Raw genomic sequence first — 18124 nt, 5'->3', positions numbered from 1 at the left:
GCTAGTGACAAGGTGTGGCTGCCTCTCCGCTCCAACCATCGTGGGCACTTGACAAGTTCCACAAGCCTCTGATAAACCAGGGACAATTGTGGCTTGATCAAGACGGTTAAATATCACCGTGGGAGTGCTGTGTGACATTAATATTAAAACATTCAGTGATCAATCTCCATCGGCTCGACCGATCCTCCAAATTCCCAGTGACTGGTGTAATTAACAGCTCCAATTTGTTAATACCATCGTTTTTTTTATTTCTTCATCTCCTATCGGTGATGATGCACTGAACTGTGATGAGAGACATAAGTGAAAGATCAGTGGCGGAATGAAGTGCCGGTTGGAGTGGATAGGGTGGAATGCAGGATAAATAATAAACTGGGGAAGGAAATTGAAAATTGGGTGAACTGGTCCATTATTCGCGCAGCATCCATCCAGCAGAGATTGAAAACATGAGAATCAGAGGACGCGAGTTATTTTTTTTCTCATTGTCAATGGCTATTGTGGCGTGAGGGATGAGTGGATGATAAATACGCAGGATGATGTATTGATGATGTATTGTTGATTGATGATTGGAGAGTAATTAGTCGTTGATGGAGTGAATTGGGTTGGGGATTGGATGTTGTAGGGTGGAATTAAATATTGTATTTGTTTTATCTGGTTGTGATACACCGACTAAATACGTTGTCTCGATCAATAATGGGGAAAACGAGACGGGATAATCGCACCTCTGGTCTCTGGTGAATAATTGATCGTTTATTTTTTTGAGGGGATATTAATTTTGGGAATTTTTATGGTGGTTTGGGTGTATGAGGGGAAGTGAGTAAAAATGCCGGGGGAGGGTATGGGCGAGGAGGGCTTTGTGAGGGTTGAGTGGCTCTTCAGGGAATTGAGGTCTCAGGGTGGACCTGAGAGGCTCCTGATACTCGATTGCAGGGGCCATTCGGACTTTTTAGAGGCTCATGTCAGGGGATCAGTGTCTCTGGCTATACCCAGTATTATGTTGAGGCGTTTAGCTGCTGGCAAGGTTGACTTATTAGCGACAATAAGATCTATTGAGCTGAGGAACAGGGTTGAAGCCTTTTTGTATGGAGATGATGATAACAGGGGGACTTTTATCCTCGTTGGGGATACTACGGATCCACCAGGACATCAGGGCGAAACTATTCAGGTGCTCAGCAGGCGACTCAGGAACTGCGGTGGATGCGTCGCTACACTCATTGGTGAGACAATTATTCAATTTTGCATAAACAAATTGACATTTTTTCGGGGAGTAGAAGATTCAAGCCGGAATATCTCCGGATCTACGGGAGATGATGAAATTTTTATTGAGAGGTTTTTTGTGGAGATAATTGCGAGGTATAAGGAAGGTCATGACAAAAAATTTCATATCTCCCTTGGTTTTTGAGATATTTACGAAAAACTCAAATGCAACTTGTCTCCTTTCACCACTTGGCTGCTGAATTATTTTTTTAATGTTTTTTATACTTCGGGGGCTGTCTCATGTTTATCTACATTGGATTTATGGGTGTTTATGGGTGTGTATGGGTGTACGGATGGTTGGATTATCGTGTGGGCGACCCTATTGGTCAATGAGACGGAATTTAATTCTCCGGTTATAAATCGGGAGAAATTAAATCCAGTGATTACACAATTATTGATCTCAGGAGGAGGAGAAATGGGGGTGGGATGTCTCGGGGATGATATCATCGTTTGTCGAGGGCATATCAGACCGGAAATGTTGGGTATTCATCACGTGATTGTATCGGTGAGATATCAGCTGAACTGGTGGTCGAGCCAGCCGGCATGGAGTTGTGAATGAAATATTGATTTGGAGTTGGCGTTAGGCTTTCCTTTCTTTTCCCTTTGACATCTGATTTCACTGTTGATTCGATGGCCAACCACTCAGGAACGCCTAGGGTATAGCCAGTCCATTCACCCTCTCAGAGATCTTTATTCATTCTTGCTCTGTAGGTGGAATTTACATATATTAACATTTTGTTTTGCACGCGCGTAAATGGCGGGATTATGACAGGTTTCGTAGCCACTGGAGAGAAATTAGTTCTGATATATCGGGGAGTCACTCCTCACTTTTTTTCATTGCAATGATTTTTATGGTTTTACAGTGATAATAACATTATGCAATATTAAATTTATAAAATTCATCAATTGTTGGATTAATTGAGATTGTTAGTGATATGGGAATTAGAAATGAATGATTGACATTTTGGAATGATGAAAATGATTTTATGGAAAAATCGAGACGGTTAAATAAAAAATTATTGTTAAATTCTTGGCTTTCTGGAATTCTCGAGGAATTTATTTTATATTCTCAGAGACGCCTCAAATTCCATAGATTTTTCCCCTCGAATCGAATGAAACGTCTTTTTCTGGATGAATCAGCCGATTTTTTTTTTCACCCGCTACGAGTTCAAGTGACATATAATTATAAATAAAAATGAAGAATTGTATTAAAAGATGGATTAGTAATTGGAAAGGCTTTCAGACGAGAATACGAAATCTATTATTATTTATTTATTTATATCCTGATGTTCATTAGTACGGGAAACGTGGGAGAAACCACTGGCTGGTCTAGATGAAAAACAATGGGAATTTCTGTAACATCAAAGGAGAAATAAATTGAATTGAAACAGAATTTTCTCAAGGAAGAGCGAATTTCAATTTCAAAGTCCGCACCGAGAGGAAAATAAACTCATGAAAATGAAACGTAATTATTACAGGGCATAACGGACACTGATTTTTTAATATTCGAAGTTCAGTAATAAATCGATCAATTGAGCTAGTTTAGCTTCGTTACAATGAGCAAGTGAAAGAGATAAAAAAAAATGATGGCATTAACAATCCTCAGGCTTTATGCGGGCCCGAGTTGCCAGGTGGTGAAATATTTTTTAATTCTTTTTGATTCTTAAAAAAATGTCTGACGTTGGCGGATGGGAAATGGATTATTTGAAAAAAAAAAAATCGCTAGTGAAATATAATCGATGTGTGAAACTTGATGTTGTAGGAGGCTTTGGAGCATTTCGAGACCGATATCCAGAGTGGTGTGAGGGCAGTCAAGCAAATACTGAGGGACAAACCGGTCAGGATACCAATGTTGGAGAACTGATGGGATTACGATCGCTGAGAATTTCCACACCTCCTACAAGAGCCTACTCCGACAGTGATAGCGATAGCACTTGCGATTCTGTCGGTAAGATATGAACAGTTGACTCAGATATTGAGTCATTGCCCACTGATAAGTTGATGATATGAATTCACGAGTGTACAATTAAAATTTAACAGACTGATAGCAGTCTGGATAATTGGATCCAGAAAAAAATGGATTCTGTCGGAAATATTTTTAGCTACAAAAACAATTTCCAGTCTTTGTTAATTGTTCATTGCAATTTTTTTGTATGAATTACCCCCAGCTGCGAGAATTCTTTTGACATTTTCCTTCAAGCCCACACGTACATTAATTACTCAATTAAAAATATTTATGAATACTAATTGAGATTATAATTAAATCAACATTTCAGCGGAAGTCTGATAGGGAAATGTCAAATTATTATTGATTAACTCTCAATGATTTTCTTTGGATTGACTTTTGAGTAGCAATTAAAATGATTTAACGGTTTTATTTTGAATTAAATATTTTTAACGATAGAATGACTTGATTTTTTTTTGGATTACAAGTAGGCCCAGACGAGGATAAAGACTTCCCCGTGGAAATTCTACCGCATCTATATCTCGGCAATGCAGCAAACAGCGAGGATCACGAGGCCCTGGCACGCCATCGGATACAGTACATTCTTAATGTAACACCCGACCTGCCAAATGTTTTTGAAAGCGCGGGTGCCATAAAATACATGCAGATACCCATCAGCGATCACTGGAGTCAGAATTTGGCTAGCTTCTTTCCACAGGCTATTCAATTCATCGGTAAGAATTCATTTGTCTATTATTTGAATTGCAGAATTCATCCCCAAAAAATCACTCAATTAAATAATGAAAAAAATTGATGGAGAGAGAGAATTAATTTGCGTGGGATAATTCAACCGGATAATTCATTTATAATAATTTATGAAAATCATTAATTGGTGGTCGTTCCTGTGGAATCATTAGGCGGTTGTAATTCAGCGAGGAAAGTTAGATTAATCTCCTTCTCGTAACTTATTGTACCTGACCCCTAGTTTGTATGCTTCTGATGCCCCACTATGTTACCATAATAAACGGAGTTCAATGGTCTCTTGGCATTCGACGTAAACGTAAAATTTAATCCGTGAGTAACACCGTGCAGATGCCCCCCCCGAGGTTCAATCGAGCTGATTGTATAAAAGTCGTAAATGGAATTGAGTAGGAATGCTTCTGTAGAGTGGTAGAACAGAACAAGTAAATTTCACTCCAGGGATGATTAGTTTCCCGCAAATATCTCGGTACTTGAGCGAGATAGAGAATTTTGTGTTGAAAATTTTTTGCAGATATTTATCTCCTCTGCAAAAAAGTTTCTCATACAAAATGGCGTATTATTCGTAGATTTCCAGATATGGAGTGTCGTGTATTGAAAGTGAAGTTGGATATTTTTTCAACGGATCATGAATGGATTACAATTCAAGAACGATTATACTATTTCCTCTTGACGTTTGAATATCCGGATTGGGCGTGTCTTAAATAGATTTTCCGGTGCGAAAGGACTGCGTTTGCTCTGAAATGCCTAGTAGTAGGGATTTCTTATGAATAGCAATTTTCCCATATGGTGAGCAACACTGAAATATCCACTGCGCAGTAGACAATTAAACAACGGATATCCGCTTTGGAACATAGAAAGTGTACTTACATGGGCGACGGAAACGGTTGAACATGAAAGCATTGTTATCTTATTTACCATTTTTTTTTAAAGGTGGGATAAGATCTGTGCTTGTAGTTATGGGTATTTATGTACATGCAATTGTCAGTTCCTTTCATGGGTTATTAGTGGTCATATCTTTCCCTTTATGTCTTCGTTCATTCCGTTGTGTCTTTTCCCTTTCATGTTGCACATTAAAACATCAAATATTTACGCTGCACAATGAGTAATTACCAAATTCATTGATCCCTCAAAATCCGAGCTTTTTTATTCATAAACAATTCATCACCTTCCAATAATTCATCGGGTGAATTCAAATAATTGAGTTTCAATTCGCATTTAATGAATATTGATAATAAAATAATTGTTTCCAGAAATTTTTTCATCCAATTCTGATCCTTTCCCTGGAAAATCCCATGAATTCTCTACGGATTGAATTATGAGAATATATTTAAAATGTAAATTTGTCTTGAAATTTTTCAGAGGAAGCACGAAATTTGGACAAGGGTATACTAGTCCATTGCCTAGCCGGTGTATCGCGATCTGTCACGATAACAATAGCATATCTAATGCACAAGTGCAATTTGAGTCTGAACGACGCGTTTAATCTAGTGCGAAGTAGAAAATCAAATGTTGCACCGAATTTTCATTTCATGGAGCAGCTGCACAGCTTTGAGCGCGAGCTGAGGGATCGTGACGATCGTAAACGCAATAATCAGCGATGCATTGGGGCCTGTCAGCCCAATGGGCCATGCAATTGTCCAGCCCCGAGTTTTCTGAGTCCACTGGATCTCGGCCTGAGTCCTGATTCGGGAATTGAATTTGATAGGTGGGCAGCCAGTACTCCAGCTGAATGAGACGGGCCTGGGGGGACCCAATACAAATTTTAGGTCCCTCCCCTGCCCCATTTGTCGTTGATTTTTATTTCATCTGTACATTAATGCCAGTACTAATGTTTAATCATGTTGCATATTAAATGGGAGCGGTTCGCTGGTCGAACATTTCGATACAGACCGATAATTTTCACTTGGAAATGTGTGCGCGTGTGAGTGAGGCGACTTGGTAGATTTTTTTCATCTAGAAATGATTCATTATTAAATATTTCCATCAACTCTTTCGAATGCTGTCGTCCCTTCAATGGAATAATTTTTTCAAAGCCATTCAATTTTTTTTTTTATTGAATTCAGATTTTTTTTTTATGGATTTGAAATTGAATACATGAAAGCATTTTTTATTCATTCACGTTCATCGCGAAATTTCATGTTTAATAATATCTTTTGTTTTGTTTATTAATTTCATATTCAAGGGAATTTGTTTCAAACTCATGTTAAATAACCGGGCACAGCCTGAGGGCTCTCAGCTACATTCTTTTCACTTCTCACAGATAAAACTGAAGAATCCGCTGAAAACGTACATATTCGGGATTTTCAATTAATTACTTCATGCAAGCTGACACTGACGAAACCTAGAAATTATTTTGATATTCCCCTACCTGAGATAAATTCGCGTTAAAATAATCCGCTGACCTAAATTTATGTTCGTTTTATCTGACGATTTATTTAACCGACGCACCGGAGCTTGAAGAAATGAAAAAAATGATACAATTAATTTCATTAAAGGGATCCTCCCGAGGTTCGTACGAAACGAGTATTTCCTTTCAGCACATTTAGAACTTTAATTTAATCTACCAAGTCCATATTAAATAATCCATATCTATCCCCTAAAGTAATTCCACTCCTGCAGGTCAGGGGAAAAATTTTTACAACCTGACGTTTCTATATAAACGCGTGTTCCTTAGAATAAAATCCTGTCAATTTATTAGTCACATTAAGACACCTTGATAAATTGAATCTAGATACGAACATTCGCGCGTGTTATATAGAATGAGTCGAAGAAACCACAGCTTCCTGCCTCGTGTTTCCATACGCCTTTCCACACTACCTTACTATACGATATTTTTCTTTTGAATTCTCGTTCTCATTTCTCTACGGTAAAAATCATGACGCATCAATGAAATATGCGTCATGATTTAGGGAGAGAGTAGATAGGACTGTTAATACTTCTACGTAAAACAGAGAGATCTAGTAGAAAACTGACTTCTTTTTTATACTTATTTTGATTAATTTGATTGATAAATGTTCCAATTCGTTGTAATCGCAGTATTGAACTCTTGAAAGTATTCGATAAATTGATGTAACAGTGGGAATGGAAATAAAATCTGCGATTAATTGTAATGCAACGTACAATTTACCTAGTGGCATGATTGATATGTTATTTTAATTATAATCGATGGGAGCAGAAAAACACATGGACGTGCGATTCGACAGTAGAAAGATAATGCAATAGATTAAAATATAAAAATGGATAAGCAATAGTTAATGACTCTAGCAGTGTATCTGATATTTGATTGATCTGATATTGAGAAGAACGAATGGAGAGCATTACTTATTCATGAAATATTGATATTGTATCGGTGTAGCAAATCATTCAGCAATTAACAAAGATGTCCATACGTATTTTTAGAGTATAATTTTATACCTGTTGTTCAGCATTATTGAATCACAATGCTGTATATTATATATTCGTATTATTATCTTTGAAGACGTCGATTATCGGGGCTGTGTGACATTTCTTCGGTATAATCGTCAATTATCTGATGTAATTAAGAGATGGATGAGATCTAAAATGGAGGAAGCAGCCTGATAATTCCGTTCTGTCACGTATTCGGAGGAAATAGTGAGAAAAAAAAAATATCTTTCATACGTGATTTGAAAATAAAAGGTTGACGCGTATATATTGGAATATATATTGCACCTTGCGTTCGATAAAAGTCGTGGGAGCACGTTATTCACGTGGGCTCATTGCAATTAGAAAGTTATTTGTTGATTTGGCTTCCAAAGTGTACGTCGTGAAACTAGATATGACTCATCTTTCATTGAAGCAGTGAAAGATCATGAGTAAATGCATTTTTTTGTGAAGGGCATTCCGCCAGTTGTTTTATCTGCTGAGAAACTGAAAGATATTTAGGACGATTCAGTATCCTCTTTATTCTGTACAAAAGCGTTAGAGTTATTAAGGAAATAAAACCAAATTGATTTTTCATAGGTAGATAAGGACTTTTTAGATTTCGCTAGTGGAATCTTTCAATTGAAATATCATTGACTATGTTGTAGAGATTGTTCGATAGGTTCGATCATTATGTGGTGTGCAAGGTGATTTTAATACGTGATGTTTTTTCACTGGTGGTTAGAAATACCGAGAGGTTTTTCGAAAATAACGTCCTCTCATTTACGTTCCATCATTGAATTTTACGTTTTATTGGGAGAATTGTGAAATTCAATTGTTAACTTCAATCGATTCCCTGAAAATCATCAACAATTTCCCTGTTTACAAAATTACGATGTATTTTCATAACTAAACGTTGGAACAATTATTATTGTAATTCACACGGAAATAATATACTACTGAAATTCTCCGGCAAATGCACGTATTGTAAATATACGAGATATGACTGGTTTGCGAGAAATAAATCATTACTAGATATTCTTTCCGTCTGAGTGGACAAGTTCTTCAGGATGCGATGAAATTTTATTTTTATAAATATAAAATAAATACGGAAAAGAAGGAAATCAAATGACATTCCCCCTCGCTATGCCGTAATGGCCTGAAAACCATAACTATCTCAATGTAATATGTGTATCGTCTATCGATGAGTAATTGATAACTAACATGAATGTAATGTAAATGTTATTCACTCGTATGAGACACTTCGCGTCGACAAGCAAGAGCTATCAATCAGGGGTTGTATTGCCATGAATATTTTTAAGAAACTGGATTCTCAATCCAAAAGTTACAGCTGTTTGAATTGATGTGAAGTGCCTCGTATAAGGAGGGGTGAACAGGGCATAATGAATCATGTAATTACTAATTTGGCGATTTTTTTTTAATTTTCATGTTTCAAAAAATTTTAATAAAAATGTATTCACACATTCGTTTGCTAAATATTTTCTGTCTCCTCGTCGAATAGCGAAAATCTGAGAAATTTCGGTGGAACTTCTGACGTTGAATTATTTTATAATATTTTTTTTTATGAGATGATGAGAATGGAATAAAGATTCATTCTGCCCCATCTCCCTCTTCTCCTCAACTCTAAGACTATAAAATCCACAAAAATACCAGAATAATATAAACAAAACAATCACGAAAATGTATAGTTATGTATAGATATAATCGTATAAATTCACATACGTTATATATTTAATGTTACTACATATAATAATAATATTCTACTAGTACACTGTTGTCTGTTGTACGTTTATCAGGCACACATGGCCGGAAAATATTAAATCAGATATTATGTATATTGCAAAAATTCTAATTTCATATTCATCGTTGTACATACTTGGACGTAACTTTCATTTAGAAAATATATAATGAGTATTACCTGACCGATGCAATTGTACAGAATTCATTTTCACCGTGAATTTTGCATCGGAGATTCAAAATGGATTATCACACTTCAGGTAATTATATCCTTTATTTATTTCTAGAGAGTAGGATTACTTCAAGCTACGAATTCCGTAAACTGTTTATTTATTTCCAACTCTTAAACAATTACAAAATCATCAACTTCATTTTTTCAGAAAAGTTTGTAAAATATGGAGAATTTGGGAATTTTTTCATTTTTTTAATAAATAATTCATTTTTAATACCACGGACTGAAATGAGGAATTTCAGAATTTATAGTATGATCCGGATTAAATTATAAAATTATTGTAATTTTCAGAAGTTAATACTCGACTCAGACAGTGATATGCCAGGATTTTTTATTTCCTTTATTCGGCGAATACATAAGTTGAAAAAAAATAGGATATACATTTTTTTCACATTTACACAATCAAAGCAAGTATTTCAGTCGAGCATTTGGCAACTTTTCCATGCGGATCGTGCATAGATTTGCTGTTTGCCATGGTTTTCAGATTGTGTACAGTAGCTTCGGAATTTTTAACCAGTTGAATGAGTTGCCTTCGATTATCGTCATGTGAAGTGCCAGCAATTAAAGTACCTAGGGCAACTAGTGCACGGAAAATGCCCTCAACCTCCTTGAATTTCGGCAGTATTGTCAATATCGTACTGAGGGCTCGATTTTTGCTCAGTAAATCGTCTCGTTTGTTGAGTGCAATGCTTAAATTCAGGATGTACGTCGATATAGCAACCTGTGGTGTACAAAAAGGAAATTATTCAATAAACTTCATCCAAAGTCATTCAAAATTAATTTCGGCTTATTTTTTTTTTACTAAAGGATACTATCACTCATTACCTGATTATTTTTACTGCCAAATGATGACAAATTGAGGAGTAGATTCAAAAAACATTCACTATAATCGAAACCAAATTGTTCACCAGTCTCTTGGGTGAACATATTTGCAAGTAGTCTGAAGGCGAGCATTTGATTCGCAGGTACAGCATCAGCAGACGTATGACGATAGACAATCGGGAGCAGCTTCTCAAAACATATGTGTCGATTGGAGCACTGATGAAGAACAGCAAGTCTCGCAACGTCAAGACCTGGAAAGGAGAATTCCTGTGGCCAATCCACTAGGATTTTCCATAAGGCAGTTATTCCTTCTGTATTATCATCAGAAGTGTCATTTTTTATCAGATCCACAACAGCATGCAATGTTTCCTCTGATATTTTATCTGTACATGCATCAAGGGAATTCCATTTGGCATTGAATTCCTTTAATTTATCAAGAATGGCAGTAGCATTTGCCTGCTCCAGCCTCAAGTAGCTTCGATGGGGAATGTAGACTGGGGCTGAGCCAGCTGATTCCTGAGAGGCTGCTGTGATTCCAGTGAAGGGATCTGGATTGGGAACTGATGCAGTTGCATTAGAAGTATTTGAGTGTCCAGAACCAGGAATGTAGCGACTTCCACCGGTGAAAGGATCGGCGTAACTCGAGGAAGGCTGAAGAGCTGGAGTGCTTTTTGAATTTTTCACGATAAAATTGGCCACTTGATCTAAGAACATCTGACTGAGTCCATGCTGATGAATGAATTTCTGGGCAGCCTGCCAAGGATCTTCGGTTTTATTATACGGCAGCTTGAGTGGTGGTACCCCATCCTGAATATCAACCGAGAACACGTAATCGTATTCCTTTCCATTGTACATACTCCTGGAGGAGTTGCCACTGGCGCCAATAATTTCACCGATCCTCACCCATGTCTGTTCACCAGCTGACCAGCTGTACGCGATTCCCTTACCATCCTCTCTGACCATGAGGGTCTCACCATCCTTGCGGCCAGGAATAGTGAGAGCAGTGGCATCAGGCAACTGATTAATTTTAATCTGTTCGTTCAACTTGGCGTGTGCCTGATGCTCAGTGACGCACTTCTCCCAGGACTCGAGGACCTCAGCACTGGCATGGCGCTGAGAGTCAGCCGAGAAAATCCTGACAAGTCCATCTGATGAGCCAGCAGCAATGTCCCCATTAGGTAGAATTTTGACACTCCATACTGAAGTGGTGGGTACAATAATTGTCTGGCAGTTCTCACCGTTCTTCCACACCCTGATACTCATGTCTTCTCCCCCCGATGCCACTATGGCACCAGTTAAAACAGCAGATATCGTGTAGACAAAATTCTCATGACCATAATATGTCCCCAGGCACTGACCACTCAGTGCACTCCAGTGCCTGATGGTCGAGTCATTCGCACAAGTTAGAAATTCATCCTCCTTGACAACAGCTATATCACGCACACAATCTGTGTGTCCCTCGAGCTTGTGAATGCTCTTTCCATCCCTCGACCAGACAATCACTATTTTATCAGCCGATCCTGTGATGATTAAACCACTCTTGAGGTCAGCAACACTCCAGACACTCAGCGAGTGACCATGCAGAATCAGTCTCGGCTCCTCTGGATTCTCCAGACTCCAGAGTTTTGCACTGAGGTCCCAGGAACTCGACAGATATGTCCCTTCTTCGTAACCACTACGCAGATGGCACACAGTGTCCTCGTGGGCAGATATTGTCCGAGTTGGATCCACATCACCCAGAGAATATATTCGGATTTTTTTGTCATTGCTGCCTGTGATGATGAGACTCTGAGGATTCTTCGGGGATGGGTTAAGAACGCACACTGAACTCACGAAGTTCTTGTGCCCTTTTAAGATTTCTGTCTCGGTATATTCCCTGCCATCTCTGTAGAAGAGATAACATATTTTTTTTATTGATTATTTGTACTATTTATTTCCTGCTGCAGTCAGTTAATTCTTTTATTCTCTTAGAGTCGAGTTAATTATTATGTGCGGAATTATGATAAATAAAAAAAATAAGTACCGGCTTGGTCTCCATACACGTGCGGTCTTGTCACGCGATGCTGACACCAATGTGCCATCATCAAAAAATGCAATAGCCCTGACATCCTCGGTATGTCCGGCTAATGTGCAATTGAACTTGTATTCTGCCGAATCCATCTTTCCACGTGAATTATCGTATTGATGATTAGAATTATGCAAGTCACCTACCAATAAATATCACCATAACCAAACAAGCAGGGGACTAGCCTTGCATCAATGAAGATTCATGCTGGATAATTAATAATTTCAATTAAAGAAATATAATCAGCTGATGGTGTTACCGAATCGTTTGGGAATGGTAATGAGTAGTTAGAGTGTTTTAACTTGAATTGTTAGATGCACTTGAGGTTTTTCGGATCGTCTTTGTTTCTCGTAAATTTCTCTGATTCCCTCTGATTCCTTTGGCGGCCAAAAATTGCACAGCCACGGTAGATTGTGGAACTTTGGCATTTATTTTGGCGGAAACTTCAAATTCCCTCGTTGCACTTATGCATTTAGTCGAGCAATTTGACAGTTTAATCAAATATCCATTATATAATAAATAAATAAATGAATTTGATTCAATTCAGGTCTGCAATAAAATTTGTAAAGTCAAGTATTCATCGCCTCATTTTATTAATGCGCGTCTCCTAAAAAATGATAAAAAGTATAAAAATTATTTTTCAATTCGCTCGTCTCCACTGCCGAATAGAGGAATAATATGATTTCGTTGCAGTCTCTTGGGTATTATTCTGTACCATATAAAATCACCGAATCATGTTATATTTTGTATTATTTCATCAGTCCAGCACGTATGAAAGTGGAACCATTCAGGACGCAAGTGCTCGCATTCAACTCGTAAGTAGAGTGATGTCATTCGTATTACATGGGGCTGAATATCACAATTTTCTCCTCGTTGGCATCATCAGGACAAATTAATAATAATAATGACTAAAATGATAGCAGTACGGCCAACAGTGGGTTGTCATCAGGCTCACAGAATTGCACATATTATTCACCCCAAAAATCATGTTCACTCATTTCTCGTATCATTCATTATTGATTTATCTAGCTGTAAGCCAATTTTGATATTTTTACAAAATCGTTTTAGAAGGAAGAGTTTTTTCATATTTTTCCCGTAATTAATCAATTTATTTGATTTTTTTCTCAATATCATTGGCTCATCGATAAATTTCTAAAAGGGAGATTATGAGATTAAAAAATCATGAACTATTGAAAATACTCTAGATTAAATTTCCGATAGTCAATGATATTAAAAATTCGCGGGGAAACACAAAAAAAACTCTCGATGTTCTACCACTCGACGCCTACTCAAACCTATGATTAATTGAGCAATGAAATTATTCCAGTCAATTATCTCTCTGTCTCCCGTACTTGGACGGAGTGGAGCTGTACATATTCTCAATATTCTCCTGCCAATTGGAGGACTTGATCTCATCGATTTCACTGATAGCGGTGATCCTCTCGCTCCAATTGGATTGTTTTTTAATCGGAGTAATACTGCGATTATCAGAGGTATTATTCATACTGTACGTCTGGTATCCAGTGTCCTGTGCAAAATTGAAAGCACTGCTCTGCTCGGAGTAATTAGACCTCAAGAGGGTAGTCCCAAGCTTCTGCCCATTGATGCTCTCACAGGAAACATTCCTGTACCAGTCCCCAAGGTCTTTAACTCTGTCGATTTTGCTCACTTCGATTGTTATGGGAATCGCTGGGTTGAAGGGCGTCGACTCCTGGAGGAGTGAAACCATCTCAATCGTATTATTTTTGTTCACCTCGACCTCTGGTTTCCTTGTCTCCAGACTCTCCTCGAAGATTGTCTCGGGGTGGGTCGATGTTGGCGTCTGGAGGTCTTTTTCCTCAGAGGATACGTCGATGCTCATGAATGTTGTGAAGTCGAGACGAGTGACTGATCGACGACGAGACTGAATGCTCTGGCAGGACATGTCGAGGGTGGGATTGCAGATCGGTGACATATTCAATGGCGAGAGATTTCTGGAGTTCGTGTAGGGGGTCCCGTGGTTTCGTTGCATTGAGTAAGGACGACCTCTTAGGGGTGTCCCATGCATGAACATTCCACTCTGCGGCGGACTTGATGGATCCTTCAAAGGAGAGAGTACGAATGACAATTCGTCCTCTTCCTCGGTTGACTCGTCGTGAGTGAAGAAGAGCTTTCTCCTGAGGGAGTTGTTACTCGAGTTCGCTTCGTCCTCCGAACTTGGGGTGTTCTGGTCCTGAGTGTAGGTTAAATAGGGCTTCAGCGCTTCTTCGAGATCTGCTGGGAGAACTGGGGGAAGAGTTAATACTGTTTGGGTTGCGCCTGGAAATTGAAAGACACTGAATTAAATTTCATTTTCAACTGGTTAAAAATTATAACAATTCATGGGATTTCATAATTTATCCAATTGAATACAAGACTTTAAATAATTCCAGAAATTGGCATCTATCACAACTTCACAATGAATTAAGCCTTTCGATCACTTACAGTCTTTTGTGCCAGGTGGAGATGCTCTACTCATGGTCAAGGCCTCGATTGGTCTGGTCGTGGGAGTCATCATCACAAGTGGTTGTGCCTGCTTCCTCGTGTGCCAGGGGCTCGGATGGATTTGTGATTCACTGAAGAACTTATCAATAGCTTTCTGAGCGTGAAATTCCACTTCAGGATCTGTGCAGTGATTCTGCTGCACAGGGAATTCATCGATCACTGCCGGTGTCATTATCGCCAGCTCATCGATTGTCCAAGCGAATGCAGGAGACCCCTGCATCTTGGGTGAAACTTTACTGAATATCGTAGGACTGATGACCGAGAGGTGCAGGCGATTCGTGAGATCAGCGTCGAAGGGATTTCTCGCCATGAATCGCGCAATCCCCGAGGGTGGAGTCATATGATTAGAAATGAGTTTAAATCCTGTAGCAGTCGCATGGTACGTGGTGTGCTTTTCCCTCTTGTCGTTCTGCTTCCTGGGTGTCTTGAAAGGACTCCTGGGGGACTTGGAATCCTCTTCATCCTTCGTCTTACAGGGTGTTGACAGCATTTGCTCCATTTCACACTTTTACTACCACGATTATCACAATTTAAGTTACAATTATCACTTATTGGGTTTTTTTAATACTAAATTCGGCTGAGATTATTCAACAGGATAATTTGCAGCAACTGTAATTCATTTGCAGCTGTGGTACAGTGATTTAATTGATAAATTGAGGTGCTCAGGAGTCCGAACCCCTGTAGAACTCTGAAGATCGTCCGTTGGCGTTTTTAAATGTTTGATCATCTGTCTCTCTTCAGTTGAGGTTAGTTCCGCTTGACTTCTAGGGTCTTTCACGATATCACTACAATAATCACCGGAAGTGTTGGCATGCCTGAATTAAATCATCTGTTTTCGCGGTTTTACACTAGTGATATCAGATGTGACTGTGAGGTTATCAAATGTGTCAACAATAACAAAAACATTTTATTGGCTGCAAATGACTGATGCATGCCAGATTTTTTAATTTAACCTTTTATTGAAGGATATATATGTAATTGCATATTCATTAATTCTCTGCGGGAAAATACGAATTTATTATTTGTGAATTGTAATCATTATAAATGGGGGTCCCTCGATGTTGTTGCAAAAATGTGAATAGTTTTTCAGGCGAGTTTTTTTTATAAATTATCAGATGATCTTGATTTTTTATGGTTAGTGGATTTATAAGGGTGAGGAGAAATAGCGATTGGAGTTATGGATTCTTCAACTGATGATAATGATGTCCCGAAGGTATGATTTTTTTTATTTGTCTCGACATGGTGGAATTTTGTATTTATGATTTTACGTTTCAGAAACGAACTCGGACATTTTTGAACAAACAAAAATTCGCCGACAACGAGGCGAAAAAAATTCTGAGAGACTTCGATCCTCAACGCAGTGAGCGGGAAAAACGAAAAAATACTCAGCAGATACGAAGACTTTATCCAGGAAGCAAGAAACATGTGTTGTACGATGAGTCAGGAATTTTTATGCAGAATGGAATGAATCTCTGTGATTGCCTGAGGCAGGATTGTCCAGGGTGTCACTACCCCTGCTCCAAATGTGGATCGACCAAATGTGGACATGAGTGCAGGTGAGTCAATTCCAGATCACCTTTTGAACTTCATCCCTCGATATTAAATACTCTCTTAATATTTAAACGAATAAAACGGTAAAAAATCGGTGAACGAATACCTGAGAATAAAAAACCTGAAAACACTCGAACATTCCTAATTAAAATTTCCATCGAGACCTAAAAACCCAAAAATCCAAAATTAAACCCATCAATTCCCTCTGTTTCATGTACCAGAGTCCACAGAAGATGGGCATATGAATGCATAGAGAATGAAGGCAGTGACACGGTGATGAAAAATCGAGACATGAAGAAGACGTCCTAACTCCCGCCATCGCCAAGCGATGCCCTAAAATTCCCGATGAAAAACCATCAGTAATGATAAATAAAATTCTAAACACGCGAATCCTCCAGTAATTTTAAGGACAGGCAAAAAAAAAAATTGTTGAAAACTCATAATAAAGAATTACCCTAGCTGTTTAAATCAATTCCAAGGTATTAATTAACATTTTCTGATCACCGGCAACCCTAACGTAGGTCTATTGATTTTCAAAAGCACGACGCGTTATCCCTCGACAAGTTTAATGCGCAAGTAACCGCGCACACAGGCGCAGATACAAATCCTCGTATCATTCCAACTAAAAGCGATTGAAGTGAGGGTGTGCTGTGATGGTCTTTTCCCTATATCTGCAACACTGAGAATAATCTCCAGACCTTCTCCAATACGGTAATTCTTATCATCACAAAAAAATTCTCAAAAGGCAATTATCATCCACCAGCGAACAATCACAATCCAGAGAATTTCCACCGATCTCCATATCTCTCCTCCAACCCTTTGCAAACCACAAACAAACAGTACTCAAGGCAAAAATAACAACGAAACGTCTACGAAATTAATTGGGCATTAACGTACCACATAATTAGTACCAGTGACTGACGGATGGCTGAATAATTGAAGATAGCTGATAAAAATTGTTGTGAATGGAGACAGTGTTGGGTGATAACAGTGTGTATACGAGTGTCACGATTGATCTCGTCTGTTTTCTCTAGAGCATTGTCCCTCGGAATAACGTGTGAAAATTGCCCTGACAGTCGTTCGGGTTGATCATTAATTACAGCGATTGAAGCTGTGCAATAACGAGGGGAATCAGAAAATCTGAAATTAGATGTAAAAGTGCTCAATATCTTTTTGAATTTTCACCGGTGGTTATGGTGAATCCGGTCTTCCAGACAACTCAACCACTTGAAGATACAGTGAATTCATTATCATTGATAAATTAATAATCGTAGATTGGGAGAAGAGAGGCATTGATAACAGACAGCGTGGGATGATTGTGAAACTGATGAAGAGAAGTGTGTGAGGAGGCGTTGTAAAGGCCAAAGTCGCATCATCTTCATTCAGAAGTTGTGGCAAGTGGGTGGGAATATCACCCCCAAGAACTAGAAATCCTTACGTCGTGCCATTCTCCTATATAAGGAGATTTACCAGGGGAGAAATAGTGAATCCTGATTTGATCGTCGTGGTGGCAAGTCAATTGAAAGTCAACCGGCGAGGAGTGGTGTCACTTGAACGAGGGGGTGAATTTGTTGGTTTAAAATTATTTAACTGGGGACCCCGTTAACGGGGGTTAAATCATTCACCACGGCAGATGTCAGGATGCCCGAACAGAGCAACGACTATAGAGTCGTGGTTTTTGGGGCTGGGGGTGTCGGCAAGAGCTCCTTGGTACTGAGATTTGTTAAAGGGACTTTTCGCGAGTCCTATATACCCACTATTGAAGATACTTATCGTCAGGTAAGTGCGGGATTGCTCAGTGCACGGCTCTCGTTTGGTGTTTATTGTCGTG

The 18124-nt window shown here is 38.6% G+C and overlaps 4 protein-coding genes across 6 annotated transcripts; 2 read left to right on the top strand and 2 right to left on the bottom strand.

Moving 5' to 3' along the window:
* On the top strand, window positions 1-8826 carry Mkp3 (Mitogen-activated protein kinase phosphatase 3). Of its 2 annotated transcripts, none has more exons than XM_011299344.1 (4): window positions 1-1214; window positions 3017-3202; window positions 3691-3933; window positions 5321-8826. In XM_011299344.1, the coding sequence occupies exons 1-4, from the start codon at window positions 821-823 to the stop codon at window positions 5692-5694; spliced, it is 1197 nt and encodes a 398-aa protein (XP_011297646.1). In that variant the 5' UTR covers window positions 1-820; the 3' UTR covers window positions 5695-8826. The 2 variants fall into 2 exon arrangements, with proteins under 2 accessions (XP_011297646.1, XP_011297645.1); XM_011299343.1 differs by having other exon boundaries at window positions 3688-3933.
* A 728-nt stretch (window positions 8827-9554) lies between these two features.
* Window positions 9555-12622, bottom strand: Plap (phospholipase A2 activator protein). Of its 2 annotated transcripts, XM_011299342.1 has the most exons (4): window positions 12479-12622; window positions 12178-12361; window positions 10158-12039; window positions 9555-10053 (listed from the first exon to the last, which is right to left on the bottom strand). In XM_011299342.1, the coding sequence occupies exons 2-4, from the start codon at window positions 12312-12314 to the stop codon at window positions 9727-9729; spliced, it is 2346 nt and encodes a 781-aa protein (XP_011297644.1). In that variant the 5' UTR covers window positions 12315-12361; window positions 12479-12622; the 3' UTR covers window positions 9555-9726. The 2 variants fall into 2 exon arrangements, with proteins under 2 accessions (XP_011297644.1, XP_011297642.1); XM_011299340.1 differs by having other exon boundaries at window positions 12178-12622.
* A 157-nt stretch (window positions 12623-12779) lies between these two features.
* bora (aurora kinase A activator-like protein bora) lies at window positions 12780-15437 on the bottom strand. Its single transcript, XM_011299339.1, has 2 exons — window positions 14683-15437; window positions 12780-14517 (listed from the first exon to the last, which is right to left on the bottom strand). Exons 1-2 carry the CDS (start codon window positions 15239-15241, stop codon window positions 13547-13549), a joined length of 1530 nt encoding a protein of 509 aa, XP_011297641.1. The 5' UTR covers window positions 15242-15437; the 3' UTR covers window positions 12780-13546.
* Window positions 15438-15566: 129 nt separating this feature from the next.
* Window positions 15567-16765, top strand: LOC105263253 (ARL14 effector protein). Its single transcript, XM_011299338.1, has 3 exons — window positions 15567-15955; window positions 16018-16298; window positions 16515-16765. Exons 1-3 carry the CDS (start codon window positions 15920-15922, stop codon window positions 16600-16602), a joined length of 405 nt encoding a protein of 134 aa, XP_011297640.1. The 5' UTR covers window positions 15567-15919; the 3' UTR covers window positions 16603-16765.
* Window positions 16766-18124: the final 1359 nt, after the last annotated feature.

This window comes from Fopius arisanus, unplaced genomic scaffold (genome assembly GCF_000806365.1).
Source record: "Fopius arisanus strain USDA-PBARC FA_bdor unplaced genomic scaffold, ASM80636v1 scaffold00014, whole genome shotgun sequence".
Taxonomy (NCBI): domain Eukaryota; kingdom Metazoa; phylum Arthropoda; class Insecta; order Hymenoptera; family Braconidae; genus Fopius; species Fopius arisanus.
This window is presented reverse-complemented; position numbering and strand designations above follow the sequence as displayed.

What these genes read in the sequence shown, in the direction of transcription:
- Mkp3 (XM_011299343.1), top strand. Translation starts at nt 821, where the DNA reads ATGCCGGGGGAGGGTATGGGCGAGGAGGGCTTTGTGAGGGTTGAGTGG. An exon ending in TAGCACTTGCGATTCTGTCG is followed by an intron (nt 3,203 to 3,687) that starts GTAAGATATGAA and finishes TTGGATTACAAG; the next exon opens with TAGGCCCAGACGAGGATAAA. An exon ending in ACAGGCTATTCAATTCATCG is followed by an intron (nt 3,934 to 5,320) that starts GTAAGAATTCAT and finishes GAAATTTTTCAG; the next exon opens with AGGAAGCACGAAATTTGGAC.
- Plap (XM_011299340.1), bottom strand. Translation starts at nt 12,314, where the DNA reads ATGGATTCGGCAGAATACAAGTTCAATTGCACATTAGCCGGACATACC. An exon ending in CGTGTATGGAGACCAAGCCG is followed by an intron (nt 12,040 to 12,177) that starts GTACTTATTTTT and finishes TCTCTTCTACAG; the next exon opens with AGATGGCAGGGAATATACCG. An exon ending in TTGGCAGTAAAAATAATCAG is followed by an intron (nt 10,054 to 10,157) that starts GTAATGAGTGAT and finishes TGTACACCACAG; the next exon opens with GTTGCTATATCGACGTACAT.
- bora (XM_011299339.1), bottom strand. Translation starts at nt 15,241, where the DNA reads ATGGAGCAAATGCTGTCAACACCCTGTAAGACGAAGGATGAAGAGGAT. An exon ending in TCCACCTGGCACAAAAGACT is followed by an intron (nt 14,518 to 14,682) that starts GTAAGTGATCGA and finishes TTCAATTTCCAG; the next exon opens with GCGCAACCCAAACAGTATTA.
- LOC105263253 (XM_011299338.1), top strand. Translation starts at nt 15,920, where the DNA reads ATGGATTCTTCAACTGATGATAATGATGTCCCGAAG. An exon ending in ATGATAATGATGTCCCGAAG is followed by an intron (nt 15,956 to 16,017) that starts GTATGATTTTTT and finishes TTTACGTTTCAG; the next exon opens with AAACGAACTCGGACATTTTT. An exon ending in AAATGTGGACATGAGTGCAG is followed by an intron (nt 16,299 to 16,514) that starts GTGAGTCAATTC and finishes TTCATGTACCAG; the next exon opens with AGTCCACAGAAGATGGGCAT.